The following is a 22336-nucleotide window of genomic DNA, read 5'->3' as shown; positions in this document are numbered from 1 at the left end:
CCTTATTCTCGAGACCATGTTGTCGGCTCTTAAACGAGAGGGGAATCGCCTCCATCAGGCCGCTCCCCTTCTCCTTTAAATGTTTTTTTTCACTGCTTCTCTTTGCCCTGCTGCTTTTTGAATGGCATCATGAAGTATTGCCTTCACACATTTTGCTTCTTCTGACTTTGTAGTATGCTCCTCGCCCACTAGATGGCACTCTCTGAGCCCCACTGTCCCCACCTACCCACCCACACCCCAGCGGTCATGCCTTTAGCTCTGTTTTTCTTTTTTGTTTTCCTTCCTCTTTCATTCCCTTCATAGTTTTCCAACAGGATATGATGCATTAACTCCTGGTCTTCCTTCCACGTTAACTCCCATTTTCTCCTCCGTTTCCTTTCCAGACCTCTTTAAACCCACCTCCTTTACACCACATAGTCTCCAAAACTCCTGAACTAGACTTCCCATGAGGGTTGTAGAGAAACTAAATGTGCTTTTCCCCCTCACAGTTTCTTTATGTTGTACATTTGAGGTTTTCCAAGTAGAAATTCAGCAGAGCAGAAGGTGTTGCCTGGCCAAATAATTTGAAGCACACATGCGCAGCGTGCACATGCCTCCTCACAGCTGCATCACTGTACGATGGAGGTCAATGAAACTGGGATGTCAGCATGTCTGACCCTCGGTCTCCATGATGACAGGTCGCAGTAAGAACATGCTGTTCTTCCCTTAGAGTTTTTGCTCTGTCAGTGGTAATCTCCAGAGAGGATTTTGGCATTTCTCCTGCTTCTGTTTGGAAAGATGTGTGGCATTGAACTTTCACATAGTGAGCTCTGAAGCCAGAATCCTCCCCCTCCCCCCCCCCCCCCCCCCCAAAAAAAAACCCCAACAAAAAAACAAAACAAAACACACACACACAGTGATACGGTGAGACACAGTCCATTATCTGTGAATGCTGTCTTACACGTGCAAGTGGGTGCCTGTTTTGTGTGTTTGCGAATGTCTACATGAGTGTGACTCTTTTTGTATCCTTTCTTATTTTTCCGTTCAACATAATTTTGTTTTCATGCTCTAAATGTCAGATTTACAAACTATAAAATGTAAAAAAAAACTGTGAAAAATGCCCGCCACAGTTCCCCCGATGTCTTCTCTAAAAGCCTTTCAACTAGCAACTAAAAGCTTAAAATTGACACGAGTAGAGTGTTTGACAGATGAACAGCTTAACGAGACAATTTTCTACCATTCAGATCCTTTCCAGGCATTTTAAATGAATCTGCAATATTAGTCATTAATTCATAGTCTCGTGAAGTCGGAGCATTTTTCACTATAAAGCAGTTTTGGCACAATTTTTTTTTAAAAAAAACCCAACAACGAGTGATCTGAGCCCCACTCTTTGCAGTGTTTAATTTTTGTCTGGGTCTTCCTGCAGCCGGAGCAGATCACCAGGCGCCGCTGGCTGCGTTTCCTCCCGTTCTGACCTCTCAGACGTCACTTCATCAGCTTCCTCCTCCTCCTCAAAGGATAAGTCCTTCCTGCTGCGGGTCCTCAGGGCAGCGCTCCCCGTCCACTTGCTCCTCCTGCTCCTCATCGGCCTGGCCTGTCTGGTTCCCATGACGGAGGAGGACTACAGCTGCCACCACGCCAACAACTTCGCCCGCTCCTTCCATCCCATGCTGCGCTACACCAACGGACCTCCGCCCATATGAGGAGACGCTGATTTCTGTATTTATTTTTTTTAAATCTACCTACTGCTTTGCCAAGGACTCCACTGACTCATGTGAATGTTTCCTCTTCACCCTGTGCCCTAAAGGAACAAACTCTTCCCCCTCGCTGGGGATGTATTATGAAGTATTTCAGAGGTGACACGAAGACTGCTGTCACTAAACATTGCACACCCACCCACTCACCTGAGTCACCTCTACCCTTTAAAAAAAACAAACAAACAACAAAAACACTCTGGATAACCGCGCCCCCCCCCCCAAAAAAAAAAAAAAAAAAATCATGTTGTTTTAACTTAAATAAGTATTTTATTTTTAAGGTTTCTGGAGAAACCTGTGAAATCATTGAAAAACAAAGCACTATTTATATACTGTATGTTGGGAGCCAAAGTCGACTGTGCATTTTTGTCCATTATATCAAGTGCTGCTACTATTTATTTAGTGTTCAATCTGTTACTAGATTGTTGGCATTGATTAAGCTGAAGCCCCACTGTGAGTGGGGGGGATATTGTAAATTTTAAGAGCAGGCCTGCCGTCAGAGTAGCAGATTATTTACAGCCTCGGGTCTGAAGAGATTCGTTTCAGACTCACGTTTGAACATCGACTGAGGAAAAAAAAAGACCGAAACCGCACAGAATCAGGTCAGCAGAAGTATTTTTCCCCAGGATGACTCGTTTCAGAAGGACCTGCCTGTCAATTTGGAAATGAAGTCTAAAACCTGCACGTAAAGCACTGACACGAGCACTGTCTGAAGGTACTGCACTGATGCCCTCCAGCCAAGATGGCAGACTTCTTTCTCCAAAAGCCAAGGCTTGTACTTTTTTCTTTTTTTTAATTTTAGTATTTTATCAACTGGGACAAAAATGAAAAAAAAAGAGGACGAGCTCTCATTTGTATATCATTGTTTGAAATGCCTTTGAGTACAGGCAGTTATTTTTTTATCTTTCGGTTTGAGCATGCACTTGAAAGTCTCTCGCTTTTACGAAGGCCAAACAATCACTGGTAGTTTTAGTAGACGGCTGTGACATGAAATTGTGTGCTTTGTAATAACTGCGATTATTATTCTGCGGTGATGAGACATCTGAATCTGTTTAAAAAAAAAAAAAATTAAATATGAAAATGGTTATTTATGTATGTACAGTTTGCTAATGCCAACTTCATGGAGAATACCCTCTTTGCAAGTAATAAAACATGAAATATTTACTTCTGTGGATTTTGATTGGGAGAAAATCGAGTCAGGAGAAAGGCGGTGATGAACAATACTTGTTGCTTTTATTTGTATGCACAGTAAACAAACGACAGTCAAGGCAGGTTTGGCTGGATTTACACTTCCAAATCTGATGTTCTGATCCTGTGTGGAGGCTTTCCACACGTCTCTCAAATGACACAAATCTGCAGCTGCCTCTTTTTTTTAATGCTTCTCCCCTGGCAACATAAATTTTAATTGCCTGCAGTTTCCACTCATCACAGGTTGCAGGTAATTTCATGTTTGGGCTGGCAGTGTTTTGCATTGAAAGCACGCAGAATAGCAGCCAGACTCGTATCTATCGCTACAGAAGCTGTGTTTTGATCCCAGATTCAGTTGCTTTATTTTTTTTATTTTTTTTTTCTGGAGTCAGCTTGGCTCCTGTGTTAAAGTACTTATTTTTTGCATCAACAAACTAAAGGCTGGGTAAAAACATTTAATGTCCCCCAAATGCAACTGGATTAATAAAACAATTAGTTAAAAATGCAACTAGCAAACCATCAGTTGAGCAAAAGGTGTCAAATACGGACTCATCCCTGCTTCCCAAGTGTGACTGTGTGCAGTTAATCAGATGCCGTGTGACTGCAAACAAAGTTAAGAGAAAGGTACACCTAGTGAGTAGAGTGCTGTGTGCATCGGCTTTATTAACGTAGAGAGAAAGAGAGGAAGGAAGGAAGCAGGCAGAGCCGGGGCCTCATACGCTGAAACAGCCAATGATAGTGCAAACAAGAAGTCACCAAAACCTAATTTGAAAAATCTTATCTCATTGTGTTTAAAAAAAAATGTGTTGACCTGAGTTCCAGGGCATCCAAGACATTTTTACACTAATCTACAGTGTACTGTATTATATATATTTTGCTTCCAAGGAGCCAAACTTCCTTGTAATTTCAGTTTTCTGACCTTTCTGAAGGTCTTTCGGTTTTTCTTTGGACATTGGTTCTTTCACACCATATTTTTTTCTTTAACACTAACCTATAAATCAATTAAGCATAAAAAAGGCACCTAACTCAAGGGATGGACCACTGTTGTGTATAAACAGTACAGACAATTTAGCAAAGCAGCACTTTTAAACTCCCCTGACCTTTGTTGCTAGCATCCTGTTGCAAAAATGTAATCATCATTTGTTCCCATTTCTTTTGCCAAATATATCAAAAATACCAAGAATACCACAGTTTGACAGGCACACAATAGTATTTTGGCACCAACAAGGTGATTCCGAAAGAGCTATTTCCCAAAAACGTATCCCAGCGTATCTCAACAGGGTTTGCAAAATAGCGGAAACTTAAAAACTGGAGAACAAAAGAAGAAGTAATAGTTCTGATTAGCAGATGAACAGTAAGGGAAAGTGAAATCCTTCTGATAAAAGAGCTGATAAACCCAAACTTTCAACTTTTGGTTCAATTCATTTTAAATATGTGCAGAGAAGGTCAGGAGAGAGGAACAACAGAGAGTGTGAGTGGACGTTCTGTCAGGGTTTTGGGGCTGCATTTCAGTGAGGTCGGAGATCTTCTCAAAATTGAAGGAATTGTGAATGCACAAAAGTAGCATAAGGGATTGATACTATCTGGAAAGCGTCTCTCCCTGAGCCCGGACCTTAATTATCAAAGCAGTGTGGGGTCGTCTTCATAGACAAGAGAACAAAAAGCAGCCAACATCCAAAGAAGAGCTTTGAATGTCCTTCAATGAGCCTAGAGAACTATTCCTGAAGACTACTTAAAGAAATCACAAGAAAGTTTGCCTAAGCCAGTTAAGGCTGCTTTAAAAAATAAATGTGGTTAGACCAAATTTTGACTTTCAAGGTCATTACATCTGTACAAACTGTTTTTACCTTATATACTGTATTTTTATGCATGTTTTCACAGGTTTCAACAAATCCCTGCATCTATTTCTCATTTTCCTAGCAAAATAAAAACAAACTTTTGCACAGTGCAACCAATATATAACGTATATTGGTATATTCTATGCAGTCCAAAATGTGCATTTAATCTGATGCAAGATTTTAAGCCTAAAACGTTGAGTGACATGTTGTAGCAAATTATTCAGAGGCTAAACAACCCCCAGGCTGACTGCACTGTTGCAGCTAATCTAAAGTTGCCAAGCTGGCTGTTAAATTTGTCCTCACTGTGCGTTGAAACCATTTCAGGCTGTTAGTCAGACCCAAAAACAGTTTGAATACGTGACCTCAGGAATTTGTAAGCCAACTAAAGGAGAAAAAAAATCTTCCTTTTAGGTGTTTTATTTCTTCAGCTGCATCCAATTCAGCCACTAACAGAAATTAGGTTGACATATATTCATTTTGGAGACTTCTTTTTTAACACCGTTATTACCTGTTTCAGCGTGTAGTCTCTCTGCTAACCACACACGTGCACAGTGAACACGGACGGCCACATAACAGAGTAAGGAAAAAGGATTTGACGTAGGTTAGCACAGAGAACAATCCTCCTGTACACAGACGTCACCCAACAAACAGCCGACTGATATTTAGGACTCGATCGCACAATTTCTGCCAACTTAAAATTCAACAGATACATCCTCTCCCACTCCTCACTTCAAAATTGCCATCACTAAAATATTTTTTCTCAGATATATCTGAGAAAAAATTGGGTGCGCTCACCCACATTACCTGATATCTATTTTTTAACGATGCCGGCATCTAAGCACAACGAATTCCACGTTCATTTGAACTAGTTTCACCATCATTTCCTGTGTAATTCTTTCTCTTATTTCCTTTATATGAAAAAATAATGCCCATCAGCCTCTTAAATCACAGAGGAAGTGCACTTTGGTCGAGGCGAATGAACAGAAAGATTAGCTGCTCGTTGTTTGAAACATTAAACATCTGCTGTTTTGGAAATGATAAGCGGCACTGGAAAGCTGATTGAAAATCACAGATATCATTAAAGGCAGCGTACAAGGCTGACAGCACTGAAATTCAGACTGCTGTGCAATTCCAATGAGAAGGTTCTCACTAAACAGCTATAAAATCACCTCATTTATAAATATTCTCTCATGCAAACTCGACTATAACCACCATCTTTAATTCACCAACCCCTTTTTTAAAATTCTCGACACAAACCATCCATAAAAATGACTTTAAACCTTCATAGGATGCGGGTGCAGTCGGAATGGGACCCCCTGTACTGCAGGACACCTGGACCTGTGGGCGCTCTGCTCAGGTTCTCATGCCTCGGGCTCTCTTGACTGCCTTGAGGTCCTGAACTGGAACCGGCCGAGGAGGTGCCTTCATCATCGCCGCCACCCCCGCCGCTGCTGCTGGTGCTGCTGGTGGTGGGAGAGTCTCTGTCACCCTGGGACCAGGACTGAGATGGTTTGACTGGGCGATGGATGCGGTGAGCATCCAGCATCTCCAGCAGCAGGTCGTACAGAGGCACTTTGTTCTTACACTTCATGCTGTAGAGGTGCTCCATGCCTTTGTTGCTGCAGGGAGTGTAACCAAAGAGAGATGGTGACCTCACCTGCTTTCTAACACTGCATTCTGCAACCTAGAGTCTCTGTTAGATTTTACAATGTGTTTAAAACCTTCCTCACACTGTTACCGTCATCACATTAGGGCGACTGAAACTTGAAATTTTCTCACAGTGTTTTGAGTTCTACCTCATGTGCCTGATGTGGGAGAGCAGCAGGAGCAGCTGGGCCTGTCTTCTTGACTGCTGCTGAACCGAGCATCCCAATTGGCTGATATGAAATATGAGCGCATCGGTAATGGTGTCCAGCATGTGTTGCACTGCCGCGCTGTCGTGAAGGGGCTCCATTGTGCCAGTGCAGAAAGAAAAGGCACCTAAGAGACCAAGACATCATCAGCTCACTGCCAACTTTCTGTCTAATGCTCGTTTTTTCTCTTGAACTAATCTTTTCAAACATGTTTTTCTTGCAATATTCACAAAAAAACACAGAAAAGTTTAAATAAGGATGTCACTGTAAGCTTAAATGCCCCGTTTTAGAGGTTTAGTTTTTTCTACTGTTCATTCCGTATGATGTCATCAGTGAGACAAGATATCTCTGGTCATCTCGGGCACACAGCTTTGTTTGTCTTTATCTTACAATATAAAGCACCTTAAAAGGCAACTGTTGTTGTGATTTGGCTTGATATATACAAAACTGAATTGAAAGATAATTGCTGTGTTATCACAAACAGATTGCATATCATCGCCGACTCAACCCCATTCAGTAGCAAACTGATAACAGACTGACTGCGTGTTGTTGAGGTTTTATTGCCATCTTAAAAGCGACACGTCAACATCTTCGAGCGGTTCAGGATCTGGACCCTAACCATTTCAAAGGCAACAAAATCATGAGATCATTGCACGCCGCCACAATAATTTTGGTTACTGTGCCGCAGTCTTCATCCGCTGTTTTCCCCAGTCTGCCTGCAGCATTAAAGGAAGGGCGCGCTAAAACAGCTCGTTTCAGATCGAGGCGTGGCTCCTCTAGTTGAGTCCGAGAAGAAAATTATGGAGCTTCCTTAACAATACTCAGCTTTCTTACAATGAAGAAACATCTAAATTTTTATTTGAAAAAGGATCTGATCCACATGCTTAAGATGACGCACGGCAATCTCAGTAATCTAAAGTTCATCCCGCTCCAGCAGCTGAGCCAGTAGTGTCATTTCACTGGTATTTCAGACTTCTCGTACAGAATACCTCAATCTCCGGGGCAAACACAGCCCTCTGTGCCGTCTCACGTCGTCATGGGAACAGCTATTGGTTATTGACGGTACAGATCTCTCCAGAACGCTCTGTTCGCCTAATCTGTCTGCGCAGCGCTAAGAGCTTTACCTCTGTGGGTGTAGTTTGACACTGTTCAATATTTACTCTCAGGAGCAGATACACAAACCTTTGGTGTGGCGCTCTTGTGAACAAAACTGAGTGGATATTAGAAAATAAATAAATAAATGAACTAGGGAGCGGATCCTTTTATTTGTGAAGTGTCCTCGATGTTTTCAGGAATCAATTTGGTCTCTCTCTCTCTCTTTGAAATGCTTTCACAAGGAGGTCACGTTAACACGGTGTCTTACCAGAGTTTAGCAAAATGATAGCTTTGAGACAGACAAACTCCTCAGGTTTGAGCTTGAGCATCCGGAAGCGGGACGCTGTGGCCAGCAGCATGTCGAAGATCTCGGCCATGCCTTCGACGCATGTGCCTTCAGTCCTGGACAGCAGAATGAATTAATGTGTCATGCAGGAAGAAAAACAATATCAAGATCACACAAGTTTCCCAAAAAGTCAAATTTTAACAAAAGCAGATCACCACTTTAGTGCAGAAGGAGAAGAGCACCATCAAACTATCAAACAAGCGACCAGATAAACAACTAATGGACTGAATGGCTGCAAGGCTCCATTTGTCGACACAGTTGAAAGGTGATGGAAAGATGGATAATGTGGCTGGAGTGCAAGATAAAGTTGGATGGCACAGAGCCGAGGGAATTTGCCAACCCTGGTCCTACAGCATTTTAGTCATCAAGTCCAATTGCAGAGGACACTCATACAGGGACCAGGTTTTAGAGATAATACTCTCTAATACACTTTTGAATCAAATGGGACCATCAGGCACATCAGAGGGTAAAAGCTCTGTCTACCCGTATGTCTCCCTCATCCCTCGATCTGTCTCTGCCTCTCTCTTTTTCTCTGGGGTAGATACTGTGCTTTGGCCAGCTTGTTTACTCTTAACATGGCGGGAAATGGAGGGAACAGGCTGTGCCTGCAAAGCAGAAAACAGCCGTGTCTCCCCCGTATCTCTATTTTCTCGTCCTCTCTGTTCATCATTTAGCTCTCTCTCGCTGTCATCTCTCACTCCATCTTTCTTCATTTTCCATCATTCCTTGTATTGAGGGTTTGATTAAATCTCTTTCCTGGCTGCAAGCTCAGCACTGTAATGATGACGGGGTATTTCAGGTAGGAAAGAGGCTGCTCTCCTCTCCATGGGGAACATGTAATTAGTCTTTCACCGTGTGACAGACGTGTTGGGATGGCACAATGCCTGGCAAAGTGTGAAATGGAAAATTTACAATGCTGATGTATCACCCTTAAAATGTGTCTGAGATAGAGAAAGAAAGAGAAATAGGTTGGAATAGCAGGGACAGCGAGATGAGAAAGGATACCAAGGTGAAAATTAGGGAAGTATCCCTCCCTACCTGTCCAGGATGAGGTCCTGTGCGAAGATGAGTTTGCCGGGACAGTGGATGGACCTCCAAATGAGCCCAATCATCAGCACCTCCAGCCACGAGCTCTCCAGCAGCAGCACCTGATCGTGAAGAGACAGCTGCAGAAAACCTAGAAACACAAAATACAAAGCACGTCGTGATGAGAATTTTTGATGCCATGCAGGCAATCTCAACCACACCCAGCAGATTTAACACTTCTGAGCATTTGAAGCATCCGCCCTGAAACAAAATAAGGCCTTTAGCCAGAAGACTCACAGATAAAAGCAAAATAAAAATCTTCACTACAAATATGAGCCATTAGTAATTCAGACATTATTCTGTAAAAAAAAAAAAAAAAAGTAGATAAGTCTACTCAGAATATCTGTGTTTTTTAACCAGGACAAGTAATAAAATATTAATGTCCCCTGCTCGCCTTCAACCCACTCAAAAATGACTAAAACATCCACACTCTTGTTTTAAGCCAGAGAAAATCTACTTGAATGAATCATCTGCAATCTCTACTCACAAAAGAAGCCTTATCGCTGGCAATCAGCTGGGTTAAATTCATATATAATTACAGCCAATCTCCCCCATTGTGCCACCTGTACGATGTTTGGAACCTCTTGCAATTAAAGTTGGGTATCTTTGGGCTTTTAGTGACACACGAGGTTGTAATGCCTCAAAATCTGGGTTTTAAATCTCCCTGCCAGGTTTGTGTGTGTGTGAGAGCACATGTAAAAAGGGTGATGTGTCTTATACTGCATTTAGGCTCTATGGGGTGCCTGCAGATTGACCAAACAATCCTCTCAAAGGTGATGACTGTAACTACTATTTCTGTAATGGCTCTGTATTCGTGTGGGGGGCTTATGTGTACTTTTACTACAGAGGTCTCCCATCTCTTCGCTGTTTCCTAAGAAGTTAAATTGACAACAACACACACACGACTGCAACTTCCGTCACACGTTACATCTGTGCACGATTAAGGGATTTTTTCCAAGATTTTTTATTAGATGTCACGATGCTCCAAAGAAATGGCACACATAATTTGCATGTGACCTCACATTTATGCACATGTTGTAGACTGATGCGCTATAACTATTTAACAATAAAAAATAGGATACTGTAGCACTTGCATGATTACTGGAAACATTTTATTAAAATAGATCCTAAAGGCATCACTTTGCCATACACATACAACTAAACCTGATCATTTTATGTGTGGTCATTTGTCATTTTGTGATGTAAGCCACAGTTTCAGGGCCTGTTAGACATCTAAATCTATAAATTATTACAGTGCTGTAATATTTTTTCTTTGTCTTACAGAGAGGATTTTTGTTGATGAACATCACCAGATCCTTGGAATATCCTAAAGAGTCAAAGAAGACTTCAGGCTAAGATGTATCTGGTAAACTAACACAGCCATTCTATGAACACCCTCTAGATACTGTCTATTGCTGCTCTTGTCTTAATTCTTAATTGTTGCTTCTTTAAATTCTTCTTTGCTATGCTTTAGATTAATTCCTACCTGGAAGCTTCTTGGCCCAGGCGATCATGTGAACCAGCTCCTTGTCGGCCATGCTGGTGAGTAGGGTCATCATGGTGACCTCCGAGTAGGGTCGGCTCATCTTCTGACGAGAGCACAGGGTTGGAGGCTCAGCACCCTGGAGCAGGAGGAGCACCTGGATGACAATAAAAATTTCCCCTTAAATCAATAAAACCTGATAGTGGACTTTTATAAAAACCTGCTGTAGATGCTCACTATTTCCTCACCTGATCAGGAGGTATGCTATTTAAAGAGGATCTTCCTCCACCACCACTTGTGCTGCTGCTGCTCGTTGCATGCTTCCTTCCATCATGAGGGGGCGCCTTTGTGTGTGGCAGGTCTTTGGCTGGTTTGTCTCTGTCGCAGGCCCGTCGTTTTTCACGCCGCAAAACACGTCCGCGGTCCTTACGCATACCTTGAGGACAGACCAAGGATGAAATAACATCATGATACAAAAAAAGGGACGATTAAAACAAAGATACAAACAAGAAGTCATGGGTGTGTAGATAAATCACTTCACTCTTTCCCCCACATTGTTCAAAAATAACTTCATGTTCTGCCACATGTCTTACCACAGATGCGCAGATTCTTTTGGACTACCGAGTGATTCAGGAAGTATGAAAACAAAAATGTGACTGAGCAGTTGTACTCCTTAAGAGGAAATCTCTTCAAGGTCATGTTAAAGTTAGTCTCAAGCTTATCTGGATCCAACAGCAGCCTCATGTTTGTGCCAAGTTTTTCCACAGCAAGACAATCAGTTTTTAAATTTGTAAAGAAGAGTGTAATTTTTGTTAAAAAAATATATTAATAGAATTTCTTTACACAATTTTACAAAAAATTTAAACGTGCAAAAGGTGGAGAATCTTTCTTCTGCTGGTGTTCACCCTCACCTCCTTTCATCATGCCCACTTCGTAGCACTTCCTAAGACGGCAAGCCTGGCAGCTCTTCCTCCGATTCTTGTCAATGGTGCACTGATTTGTTGCTGGGCACATATAGTCATTGTGACCTGAGATGAAAGAAAATCTATTACTTTCAGCTACCCACTTCAGTGTGCAGTTCAGATTTAGGTTATTTAGTAGCCAGGTACACTCTATTCCCCATTCTAAATGAATCTGAGATGGAGCAAATTAAAACGTGGCATCTTGGCTTTGTCATTGCCATGGAGACAATTGGTTTCTTCTTGAGCGCTCTTTCATTGCATGACTTTGCATCAATGCACAAACCACATCCAATCATAAACATGACGCAGACACCGAGCACACTGAGTTTTGGTTTGCACACACTGGGGCAACAGCACAAAGAGTTTGGAAAACAGTTGATGTCTCACAAATGAAAATAAATAAATGGACTGAAACCTAAATTGTGCTCCCTCTCAGTTTCACAATGTCCACTTTCTGACATGCGTCCTCCCTCCGTCTCCTCCTTTAACACAACAGTATTCAACTCCAATTAGGCTGCTTATTTTTCTGTAAACATTACAGGTCGTTCACTTCTATAAAATGAGCCAACCACATCCAAACTTCCTGTCAGGAATGTTCTTTAGATTTCCCCATGTCTTAAATTAACCCATATTTAATTTCTTTGGCTGAAGGACGGAACACTATGTCTTTTCTGCTTGATAGCACTCAAAGTTAAGAAGCCAATTACTTTAGTGCACTGTGTTCTTTAATACTGTTATTTTCTATGACAGACACAATAAAGCCCATGATTTAGACAGTTCCCTAATTTAATCAACTGTAGTTGATCTGTAGTGTTTCACAAAATATAGCGCAATCCTTTTAGATCCACTGATAACAAACAGATAAAGCAGACAGACTACCTACCCTGGATGCTCCTCTTGAAGAAGGCCTTGCAGCCCTCACAAGACCACACCCCATAGTGGTATCCAGACGCGTAGTCACTGCACACAGCGCAGAAACGGGTCTCTTTGGTCATTTCAAACCCCCCAGCTCCAGCTCCCAACTCGCCCACGCCGTATGCCTCATCACGGGTACCACACTGGTCGTCTCTGGGGACCGGCTGATGGCTGGACCTGCAACGCGCCATGAATTTTAATTTGGTAATTTCTTTTGTTTTCATAAAGATAAAGCTCAGTCGCAAAGTTAATCAAATAATACATCTGGATATTTTTGCCAAAATATGGAACATTTTCTTTTCCCTGAAAATGTTAGGCAAGTCATTTAGTGATTAATCAAATCTCATCAGAACGACTTTAATACGACAGCAGCTGACAGCAGGAGCGGAGTTTTATTTTTCACCTGAGGCAGGAAACAACTGCGTGTGTGCTTCTGTTGTTCTTACGTATTGTTCCCTTTTCAAGGTCCTTAACAAAGTCCTTAATCTCTGGAATTAGAGACCAGGACAAAGTTTGATCCTTTCCTCAGAGATAATAGATATGTTTTGTATAAAGCAAGAGAATAAAAACAATGTGGTTATATAATTGTTCTGTTATAACGGCATTTACAGGACCCAACTGAATGTCACTGCCATAATTCACTAATTACAAATTCTGAATTTAATTTTCCAGTAATATTTTGCTCTACTGTCCCCTGGTAGAACACACCAATTAAATAAATAAATGCCAGAAAACACCGGGCTTAATTCTTTTCTTTGTGGTATAGTCACCTAAAATTTATAATGAAGACATGATAGAGGCAGCTACAGCTGTCGCAATGAAGCAGGACACCTGATGAACTGGTTTTGACTGTACTTATCATGTTACGCTTGCATAATCACCAAACTTTTGCACAAACACAACTGACCAAACAATCAAAACCAAGCCCTGGATGTGCCATTGCCAGACAAATAACTTAATGTGTCATCAAGGGGTGATAATTTCATTCACTTTTTTCCTGTCACTTTTCTCCACCAGAAAAAAAAAACTGCATTTCCTCACCTGTAGACGGGTGTTGAAGTGGTTTCCAGATAATGGTGGCTGGGCGGGTGCATAAAGGGGCTCAGCCGTGGGCTGGAGGGCACAAACACAAGTGGACTGGTCGTCCCACTGCCCAGGGACTGAAGACTGCCATCGGACGGTGGTCCGTGAGCGTCCAGAGGAGCCGAGTAGCAGCCAGTGGTGGAGTGGCCGTAAAGAGGAGTCGGGGCAGGGGTGGGGGCGGCATAGTCATAAGTCCCTTCCAGGAAGTCCACAGTGGCTACCCCTCCAGACCCCCGGCTCTCTTCGGGGTACATGTCGTTGAGGGGGGCACACAGTGATGGCGAGACGCGAGTTGGAGAGTGGGGCTCCAGCTCTGAGGAGGCTGAGCTGTCCCTGGGTCTGAGTACTGGTCCGCACGGCTGTCTGCTCTGCGCTGGGCTCTGCCTGAGCAACATCACAGCACAACAGCAGTGATAAGCAACATGATTTAGACTGGCTCTCCCATTTGTTGGGAGGGGGAGTGGAAAGGAGTGTTGCTCTCCCTCTCTTTATTTTTTCCCCCTCACTTGCTCTCTGGGTCTCTTCTCTCCAACAAAGCTTGTCAGACAACTTGAAAGCTCCACTGTTATTAAGCTTTTTTGTGTCTACCTTTGGCTTCTGGTCACTAAGCTCCAAAAGAACAAAAGAAAAAGAGTTTTAAACGACTCTTCTCTTATTTTATTTTATTGTCAGCAAAGCATCTCCTTTTCTAATACATCTTCACCAAAGTGTGAGAGGGAGAAAGGCTGGTGGGACAGAGGGAGAAAAAAAATAGTGATTCACAAACAACTCGTGTCTTCTCATGCGTGCCACAGTTCCCACTCGTCATTTGTGTAATATGGAAGAATTGTCACTGGTTGCACCTGTTTTGCTGAGAAAAGTTGACTGCTTATTCATTATTTGCTCAGCCGATAGCAGCACAGGACAGATGTGATGTACTGCCAGTCTATTTGCAGTGAGATTTAAAGAAATCACTGTGGACAGTTTACAACAACAACAGCAGAGGCTGAAAGAAAACCACAATCTACCATTACTACTACTATACTACTACTCACCACTTACAAACGAAGCATCCTCCTATGTGCTGTACAACGTACTGGCTCTGCTTGCCTCACAGGCATTTAGTTGAGCTCATTGGACACAATGGGAACAGTGGAAAGGTTTGAAAAAAAGGATAAACAAATTAAAGATACAGCCAAATCGATAACCATGGTGCGTTTAAGTGCCAGGTCACCATAACACAGCAAACAAAGCAGGAGGTCAAATCTCTTTCTGACAGCCAGAAATTACACAATCAATCCCCAATGAAGAGATTGATAATCATTTTTATGCTTCACATTTATTTCTTCTCGTTAAAAATTGCAATGAATCTGAGAGAAATTTTAAAAGATACCTTCTGAGTCACATTTCATTAAGTGAAGGTTGATATAAGTTACAGAACCACAGCATGGACCAGTTAATCATCACTTTATCTGTTCAAATAACAGGAGAAGCAGAACACTATGTGTACATAAACAAAGCCAAGGGACCGACCAACCACTGTTGATAAAAATCAAATGTAAAAAATAACTGTTTACAGATTTCGGAGTCAATGACAGAAAGACGCACAAAAATTATTTGGGCCATTTGAATTCACGTCTTCTTGCTACTCAAGTGAGACATGTTGTAATTTATGTGAGAAATGTATAAAGTCAAACATGTTCTCATGCAATAATTAATGGCTACCACCAAGTGGGGGAGAAAACTTGACACGGAGCCCTAATTTTCCTTTCTCTGTGGTACATCTTTCTTGTGTAAACAGCCCAATTTTCAGGACATGTCAGGTCAAGTGGAAAACAAGTGGCCCTGATGATTTTTTCTATTTTCCCTAGAGTAAAATGAAGACATTGTTACACCAGGGAAAAAGAAAATGAAGGGCGAGAAATGAAACAGCTAAATCACCTAAATGATTCAAGATAAGATGCTTCCTGCGGTAATAAGGCCTCATTTTCATAAGGTACCACATTCACAAAGCATCAGAGCAGCCTAAATTACGCCAGTGTTGTTACAGCTCATTCTGAATTGTAATGCACAAACTGCAGCATTTCCAGCTGTTTTGTTGGCCGTTTTTCTTGGTCCAACCCGACCTGAGTAAATGAAAGGTCATCAGGAAAACACTCTTATAAATACAGACTAAAGTCACAATCCTGGTGAACCGACTACTTTATAAGAGATTTGTGTGTTTACAAAAGCATTTGTTCATTGTTTTAACATTAAGGTTAACTGGGGGTTTATATTTTGATGTGTATACATGTAAATGAAACTCTCCTGTTACACGGTTACATGCAAGACCAAAAATACAGGTCAAATTTAAGATCAAATCACAACAGCAGTCACCTCAAGGTGCTTCACACTGTAAGGTAAAGGACCCTATAATAATGGTAAAGTCCTTACAATAATGTAGAGTTTAGGCAGCTACTCTGCACTGTGTTGGCACGTGGTATTCAAGAAGGTTACAGTAGAGGAATTATATCCCTAAATTTAGTTATAGCACTTTCAGAAATGCATTCATTTCAATATGGACAAATTTACAAAATAGCTATTAGTATACAAAAAAACAAAACAAAACATTTTTCTTGCTTGTGAAGTACGACAAAAGGAAAAAGAGCAGAGTCACAGTAGTGATTTATTAAATCGAAACAAATTATCAAAATAACATTTTCACCCAGCAGCACTATGGGATCCAGTTAACATCACCTGTTGATTACTAAAAGTGACAAACGACATGACAATGTGCAAAGAGACATCCACTTTTATCTATGGAGATAGAGGTCCAGGTTCCCATTTTAAGCAAAACAAGCACATGCCACTTATTGTTACACTGCTCCAACAACAATGTAGTTTTCAAAAAATGTTATGATCTGCTTTTGGTGAACTTAACTCGCTGTAATCACACGGAGTAAAACAACTTGAGCTGAATAAAAAAAAAAGACAAAAAAAGAAAGAAAAACAACAACAACAAAAAACCCCAAACAAACTATAAGTTAGATTTACATCATTCTCACAACTGCATGCAAAACTGTTTCTGCTATAGAATTTATACTCAGTTTTTTCTCAGTAATTGCTGACAGCATTAACCTGTAAACAGTATGACTAAATTCATGGTTTACAACACATTTGGGATAAAAGCAAGATGTGAAATTTTGATATGAGATGGTTTTTTATGAAATTATTACTGAGTATTAATTATTGTGCGCGTTCCTGAATCAAACTTGATGAAGTGCTAGTAAACAGCATTTAACAATTCCCCTAACTTAAGTGTCTAGTGTGGTTTAAAGGTATCGCCTGCTTATGAAGCTTCTTTTTAAACCCATGTCATCAAAGTGAGTTCCTGATTTGAACCTTACTATTCTGACTTTGGATTGTGGAACTGAATCACAGCGTACTTGCCGCTAGTCATCCAGCTTGGATCTTGGGAGGTAAGCTTCTCCCCTTGTCCCGGTTGCAGACCAACCTGAATGTTGGCCTTGAGAGTCCTCAGGCTGCACAGCGGTGCAGGCCCAAAGCCTCGCAGTGCAGTTTCAAAGCTTACTGTGTGCTCCCAGTCCCTGTCTCCAGTCAGCTTCCTGTAGTTGAGATCGCCTTTAAACAGCACCAGGTCTGCTCCCTGCAGGGTTGTATACAGGTCAGGAGCATCGGCTGCCATGTCGCAGAACTCATGGGGCTGTGTCCAGAAAGGATGATCATGATAGCACCACATTCCCTCTTTCAAGTACCTCTGCCACTGAACACCACATTTGGAAACCCACTTGTGATTGGTTGCCATGGCCTGCTGAATGGTCCACTGAAAATCTTTAGCTGTGACGTCAGAGACAAACCACGGGATGGATTTGCCATGAAAATGAATCTGACGTGCAAGGCCAGAGGAAACCAGGAAGTCGGCTAAGACCAAGTCAGTGACCAACTCGAAGCCAGCATTGTCTAGCACAATGTCCACTCTGTCTGCAGTGGTTTTCCCTGACTCTCTTGGCCTCTGCGCAGAAATAAGAGCTGACCATACCCTTTTGGTGTCATCCACCAGGATGAAGGGCAGGAGGCTGTAGAGGGAATCTAGTGGACTGGTCTTCTGGGAGTTCTCTTGGCCAGCAGATATAGACAGATCACACTTGTTTCCCCACAAAGATACCTTAAAAGAGTCACAAAATGTATTCAATAAATAGTAACTGATTACTGTAAAACATTTCTAAAATATCAAATCTCCAAGAACTAATGCACCACATTTATTGCAGTTATGAAGGTCTAATCCCACTGGTATTAGTGGGTTCATTTTAAATTAGGCTACCAATCACAACAAGGATTCACAAGAGGACCATTCATCTCAGGTGTAGCCAGAATCACTCACTTTTAAATACTAAAAAGCAAAGTTTTAAATAAATAAATAATTTAAATAAATACAAATGGAAAATTGAAAAAAGAATAGTAACTTACATACTGAGAATCTTTTAAATGTATAGCTTTAAGGTTATAAATTGAACTGACCTGCATTAGTTTGCTGAAATGCTCAAACAGCGAATTCTTAGACAGCTCGTCTATGTTGTTCTTGATGCCCTCCAAGTACGTACACAAGGACATCACAGCCTGTGAAGACTCAGTAAAGCTCTGAGTCTTTCCCTCATTAAAGACATCAAAGTCACTGATGGGAGGACTGAAATAAAAGAAGAAATAAAATCATAACAGAAATCAACAAACACAATCTAAAAAGAAATGATAAAGGGAATTGGAGAGCATATCCTCTGCCAAAGATAGAGCTCAGATTTGGATTTACACAACAACTAAGTGGGTGCTTCCTTGTCTTCTATTGTACCTTTGCATAAAGTTTCATGAAATTCAGTTACGTTAATTTTTGTCTAACCTGGCTAACAAACAAAGAGATAAATACAAGCCTTGGCAGAGGAACATATTTACTGAAGGTCCACCGCTTGTGAAACTCAAGGTTGATGTTGATGGTCAAAATCATTTATCCACTAACCAATGCCACTGTGTTTTTGTTTTTTCTATGCACCACTATATCAGTCAGTACCAAGGTTTTGTCAGTAATATACTAAAAGTTATTACAAAATCCCAGGGTTTACATCTACAGTAGCTTCCATTGTGACATATAAATGCTTCTCACTTGAGCAAGAGCGCCTCGTGTATCCTACGGTACATGTAGCACTCCACATAAAGCCAGGGAGACTTGAACCAGCTGACAGGCTCCAGGTCACCTTGCAGTCTCTGCTGCCTCTCTAGGTATTGGTTCCAGGAATCTGTGTCCGGTAGGCCGTCTGTCAGTGCTAGCACTGGCTTGTCAGTTTGCAGCTCATTCCTCAGCTTAGATAGCAGAGATATAGCTTGCTTCTCTGCCTGGATACCCACCTGGTTGAAAATAAAGGGGAAGCACCGGCAAAATCCAACGCAAGTCTTAACGTGAACCTCATAACTGCCTCAATTGAATGAACGTGGTCTTACCTCTCCGTATTCCTCAAAAAACTTGTTTTTATTGCGATGAATTGTGTCAACAACTTTGGTCAGGATGGTGGGTAGTCTGTCTCTAACGGTCAAATAAGCAAATGACCTGCAGAGAAAACATATAACCAAGAATATCTCCCTTTTATACTGCAGCACTGATTTGCAAGTTAACTAGCTAATAAGCCGTCTGTAAGCTTAGCTTTTTCTTTGTGGAATACAAAAAGTATACTCCCTGGAGTAATATTACCTTCGCATGCTTATCTTTGTTTACCCATAAAATTTCTGGTTTGACCTAAACAACGTCCTGTGCTTGAATATCTACACACCATCACTGCCAACTTACAGCTAGCAGGAAGCTAATGCTATTGCTAGTCTGGACTCTACCGTCCCAAGGTTACGAGACCATTTTCATAAGGAAACGTAAAATCCCCAGGTTATTAAAAATTCTGCGATAAAGTCAAGTAATCAGCTGTCAACCTACCCAACCACTCTGGCAGACAATGAAGGGGGGACGTGCATAGTTTGATCCGTCGCCATGATGTTAGCAGGGGTTCAAATTCAAACTTTATCAATAAAAGCACTGGGACAGCAATAAAGTTTCTTGAATAGCTAGGAGGTTAAAGGTGACGTCTGCTTTTCTGCAGAAGTCACGTGTTAAAATAGGTTGCCCCAGGGTTCACTTCTTATTTTTGCTAAGAATATTTTTACATTTGTAAAAAATACATTTCTTCCCGCTTGCGCTTTGTGCTTTTAGTGAGGGACACGATGCTACCATCTAACGGTTATCATGTAAACTACAGTGCTGACAACCTGTCAAACTGTTACCGAGATTGCATTTTCAAGTCGTATCAACTGTTTCAGTAATACGTATTACCTTAAATGTCAAAGGTCTCAAAGCTGGTGTTATCTCAGGTGGCTCTAAGGTTGGTACGCCTGCCTCGTTGCATCGAGCAGCTGAGGTAGCACGCTGAGCATCACTTGTTGTCCAGGGCAACAATTGTCATGGAGACATTCGTTCACCCTATTAGAAAAGGCCAAAGGGTTTTTGGCGGCAAAAGGGGAGGAGGAGTGGGCGGGGTTGGGTGCTGCGGTTTCCAGTGACTTCCTGTTTCTGACCCTTGTCAAATGTGGAAAAATAACAATGCATACAAGCGTCGTTTTTTATGTGTAATATGTTTGCTTATATTAGTAAATATAGAATGTGGGCAAAAGGAGTTATGAATGGGTTATGTTATATATTAATATGTTATATATGTTGTTTCTTCTTCCTTCTTAAAATATTTACTAAATTCTACATCAATAACAACTAGCTGTGTTTTTCATTAGTTTGCCAGCCAACATGTGAAACAAAAACACGCAAGTTTAAGTCTGAACATGAAACAATTCAACCTAATATTTTTATATGAGATGGCGTAAATGTAAAAATTTATTTTTCAAGACAGATCTGGCCAAATGGCAGAGGAAATTGTACAGTTCTATGAGCATACTTTAATGACCAAAAATAACTTGATTAATTATAATGTGCACAGTAACACAGTAACAGAGAGTCGGTGTCAAATGCAGAGACTTTATTTTATCTATGTAATATCTATCTAAATCACATTCACTACGGTGTATTTACTAATGTAAATAAAGATACTAACACATGAAACACATGGAAAAATCGGAAATCACTTTTGGGCAGACAAGCATTGACCGAAAAGTTTAGAGAAAAGTTGACCTACTGACACCCTTTTTAACGACTCCTTCATGTATAGCCAAGAAGGTTACGAAAATCAACCAATCAATGATTAACGAAAATGGAAAATTTAATTGGCAAGTAACAGAAGAGCAGTCAAACTAACAGCTAAGGAATACAAAATATAATACGTTATTTTTAGCTTGTGATACACATGACTCTGGTATGCCAAAAATAACAGGGTAACATGCACTGTATATGTCGTGTTTGATCAACTCCAGGAAAAAGTACAACAAAACAAACAAAACATGGCAACAGAGTAGGCCTAATGACGTAAATTCGCGGTCGGTCCGTTTTTCTTTCTTTTTTTTTGGGTAGGGGGGGGGGGGGGGGGGGTGTCCGGGCTTCCCCTTTTATGAGAAACATGGCCAACTGACTCTGCTGTCACGATTACTGGCCTGGAGAGATGCGCATATCAATTAATTCAGGCGGTGCTTTCCCTTCTCTCAGATCATCCCCGCGGTCACTATGGGAACACTGCCGGGCGGTTGTCAGGATGTCGGGGTCCTTGGGAGTGGGAGTCCAGCTGCGTCCACCTCCGCTGTTCATCCATCGCCGGCTTCCCATCCCCCCGCCGGGCCCCAGCCTGGCCGGATCTGTTTTTCTAAACCGAGAGAGCAGTGACTCACCACTCCGGTTTCAAAACAGGCCAAGGACGGGGGCAGGGCGGCAGTTAACGTTAAAGGCCTTGTTCAGCTGGGTGTTTCAGCTCCCCACACGCAGTCACGCCATGCATTACTTAACAGCAGGATTTCGTTTGTGCGACAAGCCCCTAGAAACTGCAGGAACAGGCACAAATCTCACCATTCTCATGTTAAAAGATACGTTACTGCAGCGCAGATGAATTAACCGATAATAACGGCAAATAATAAGTTGTTCTGAGAAAATTTAAGACAGATTAAGTCCATATAAACAAACGTGGGAAGGAGTACATTTATCCTAATGACACAGAATAAAGTTTGAATGTATTGATCCTCATTGTAAACAGTAACAGTGATCCAGTGGTTTACAGTTTATCTACTACATTCAGTACATCCCTGCTGTGCATCTTTCAGTAATCAAATATGCTTTTGTTCTTGACGTCCTTGTGGTCTTAATCCATGTTTTGCTTGTTAAATATTTTGAACCATCCATAAATCTAAATTTTTATTAATCGAGTAGCTTAAGTAATGTTATGGCCAAGATTGTTTCTCCTTTTTTTGTTAACAGGACAAAGACTTAAAAGCCCTTTCGTCCCACCTAATAGCCATTTTACCCCCTCCTTTGAATAGACTCCACCCAGCATCCTGCAAAGCAAGCATTTTCAAAGAGCCACAACTTGCTTAGATTCATCCTCCCTTGCGAACCCTGTGTCCTTAAATGTAGCTCAGCAATGGCAGGCCTTGGAAAAAAATGGTGTTTACACTGGGACAACATCCAGCAACTTGCTGATGACAACATCTGATGACAAAATATTGACATGACTCCAAAGTACACTCGTGAAAATGTCCGCCTATACTTTCTGTGTCTCTGGTTTTGGTTAAAATTCAACTGAAACTACTTCCCCTTCA

At 41.5% G+C, this 22336-nt stretch overlaps 3 protein-coding genes across 5 annotated transcripts in view; 1 reads left to right on the top strand and 2 right to left on the bottom strand.

Annotated features, from left to right (window-relative positions):
• syne1a (spectrin repeat containing, nuclear envelope 1a) overlaps nt 1-2984 on the top strand; it is a 126902-nt gene extending 123918 nt beyond the window's left edge. The window contains exon 147 of one of the 2 annotated variants that reach the window (XM_087852137.1): nt 1406-2984. In XM_087852137.1, coding sequence (XP_087708263.1) covers nt 1406-1682 — 277 coding nt within the window. In that variant the 3' untranslated portion in view covers nt 1683-2984. The remainder of the gene's footprint in view (nt 1-1405) is intronic. The other variant, XM_087852136.1, reaches the window with a different exon arrangement.
• On the bottom strand, nt 2948-17681 carry esr1 (estrogen receptor 1). Of its 2 annotated transcripts, XM_006792453.3 has the most exons (10): nt 17601-17681; nt 13541-13966; nt 12468-12676; nt 11534-11650; nt 10871-11058; nt 10626-10779; nt 9092-9230; nt 7976-8109; nt 6556-6739; nt 2948-6378 (listed from the first exon to the last, which is right to left on the bottom strand). In XM_006792453.3, exons 1-10 carry the CDS (start codon nt 17612-17614, stop codon nt 6042-6044), a joined length of 1902 nt encoding a protein of 633 aa, XP_006792516.1. In that variant the 5' UTR covers nt 17615-17681; the 3' UTR covers nt 2948-6041. The 2 variants fall into 2 exon arrangements, with proteins under 2 accessions (XP_006792516.1, XP_087708264.1); XM_087852138.1 differs by lacking the exon at nt 17601-17681 and having other exon boundaries at nt 13541-13977.
• On the bottom strand, nt 14868-19798 carry dcph1 (damage control phosphatase 1). Its single transcript, XM_006792454.3, has 5 exons — nt 19530-19798; nt 19049-19154; nt 18714-18955; nt 18080-18245; nt 14868-17726 (listed from the first exon to the last, which is right to left on the bottom strand). The coding sequence occupies exons 1-5, from the start codon at nt 19583-19585 to the stop codon at nt 16947-16949; spliced, it is 1350 nt and encodes a 449-aa protein (XP_006792517.2). The 5' UTR covers nt 19586-19798; the 3' UTR covers nt 14868-16946.
• Nucleotides 19799-22336: the final 2538 nt, after the last annotated feature.

Source organism: Neolamprologus brichardi, chromosome 15, assembly GCF_056152115.1.
Source record: "Neolamprologus brichardi isolate AB-2024 chromosome 15, ASM5615211v1, whole genome shotgun sequence".
In the NCBI taxonomy this organism is placed as follows: Eukaryota; Metazoa; Chordata; class Actinopteri; order Cichliformes; family Cichlidae; genus Neolamprologus; species Neolamprologus brichardi.
Note: the sequence above shows the minus strand (reverse complement) of the source record. Positions and strands in the feature narration are given on the sequence as shown.

Excerpts from the sequence above, each read along its gene's own strand:
- esr1 (XM_006792453.3), bottom strand. Across the intron at positions 12,677-13,540 it reads ACTTCAACACCCGTCTACAG|GTCCAGCCATCAGCCGGTCC; the intron begins GTGAGGAAATGC and ends GGCGCGTTGCAG. Across the intron at positions 9,231-10,625 it reads CTGGGCCAAGAAGCTTCCAG|GTTTTCTGCAGCTGTCTCTT; the intron begins GTAGGAATTAAT and ends TTGTGTTTCTAG.
- dcph1 (XM_006792454.3), bottom strand. The coding sequence starts at position 19,585 with ATGGCGACGGATCAAACTATGCACGTCCCCCCTTCATTGTCTGCCAGA. Across the intron at positions 18,956-19,048 it reads TTTTTGAGGAATACGGAGAG|GTGGGTATCCAGGCAGAGAA; the intron begins GTAAGACCACGT and ends ATTTTCAACCAG. Across the intron at positions 18,246-18,713 it reads CACGAGGCGCTCTTGCTCAA|TCCTCCCATCAGTGACTTTG; the intron begins GTGAGAAGCATT and ends CTTTTATTTCAG.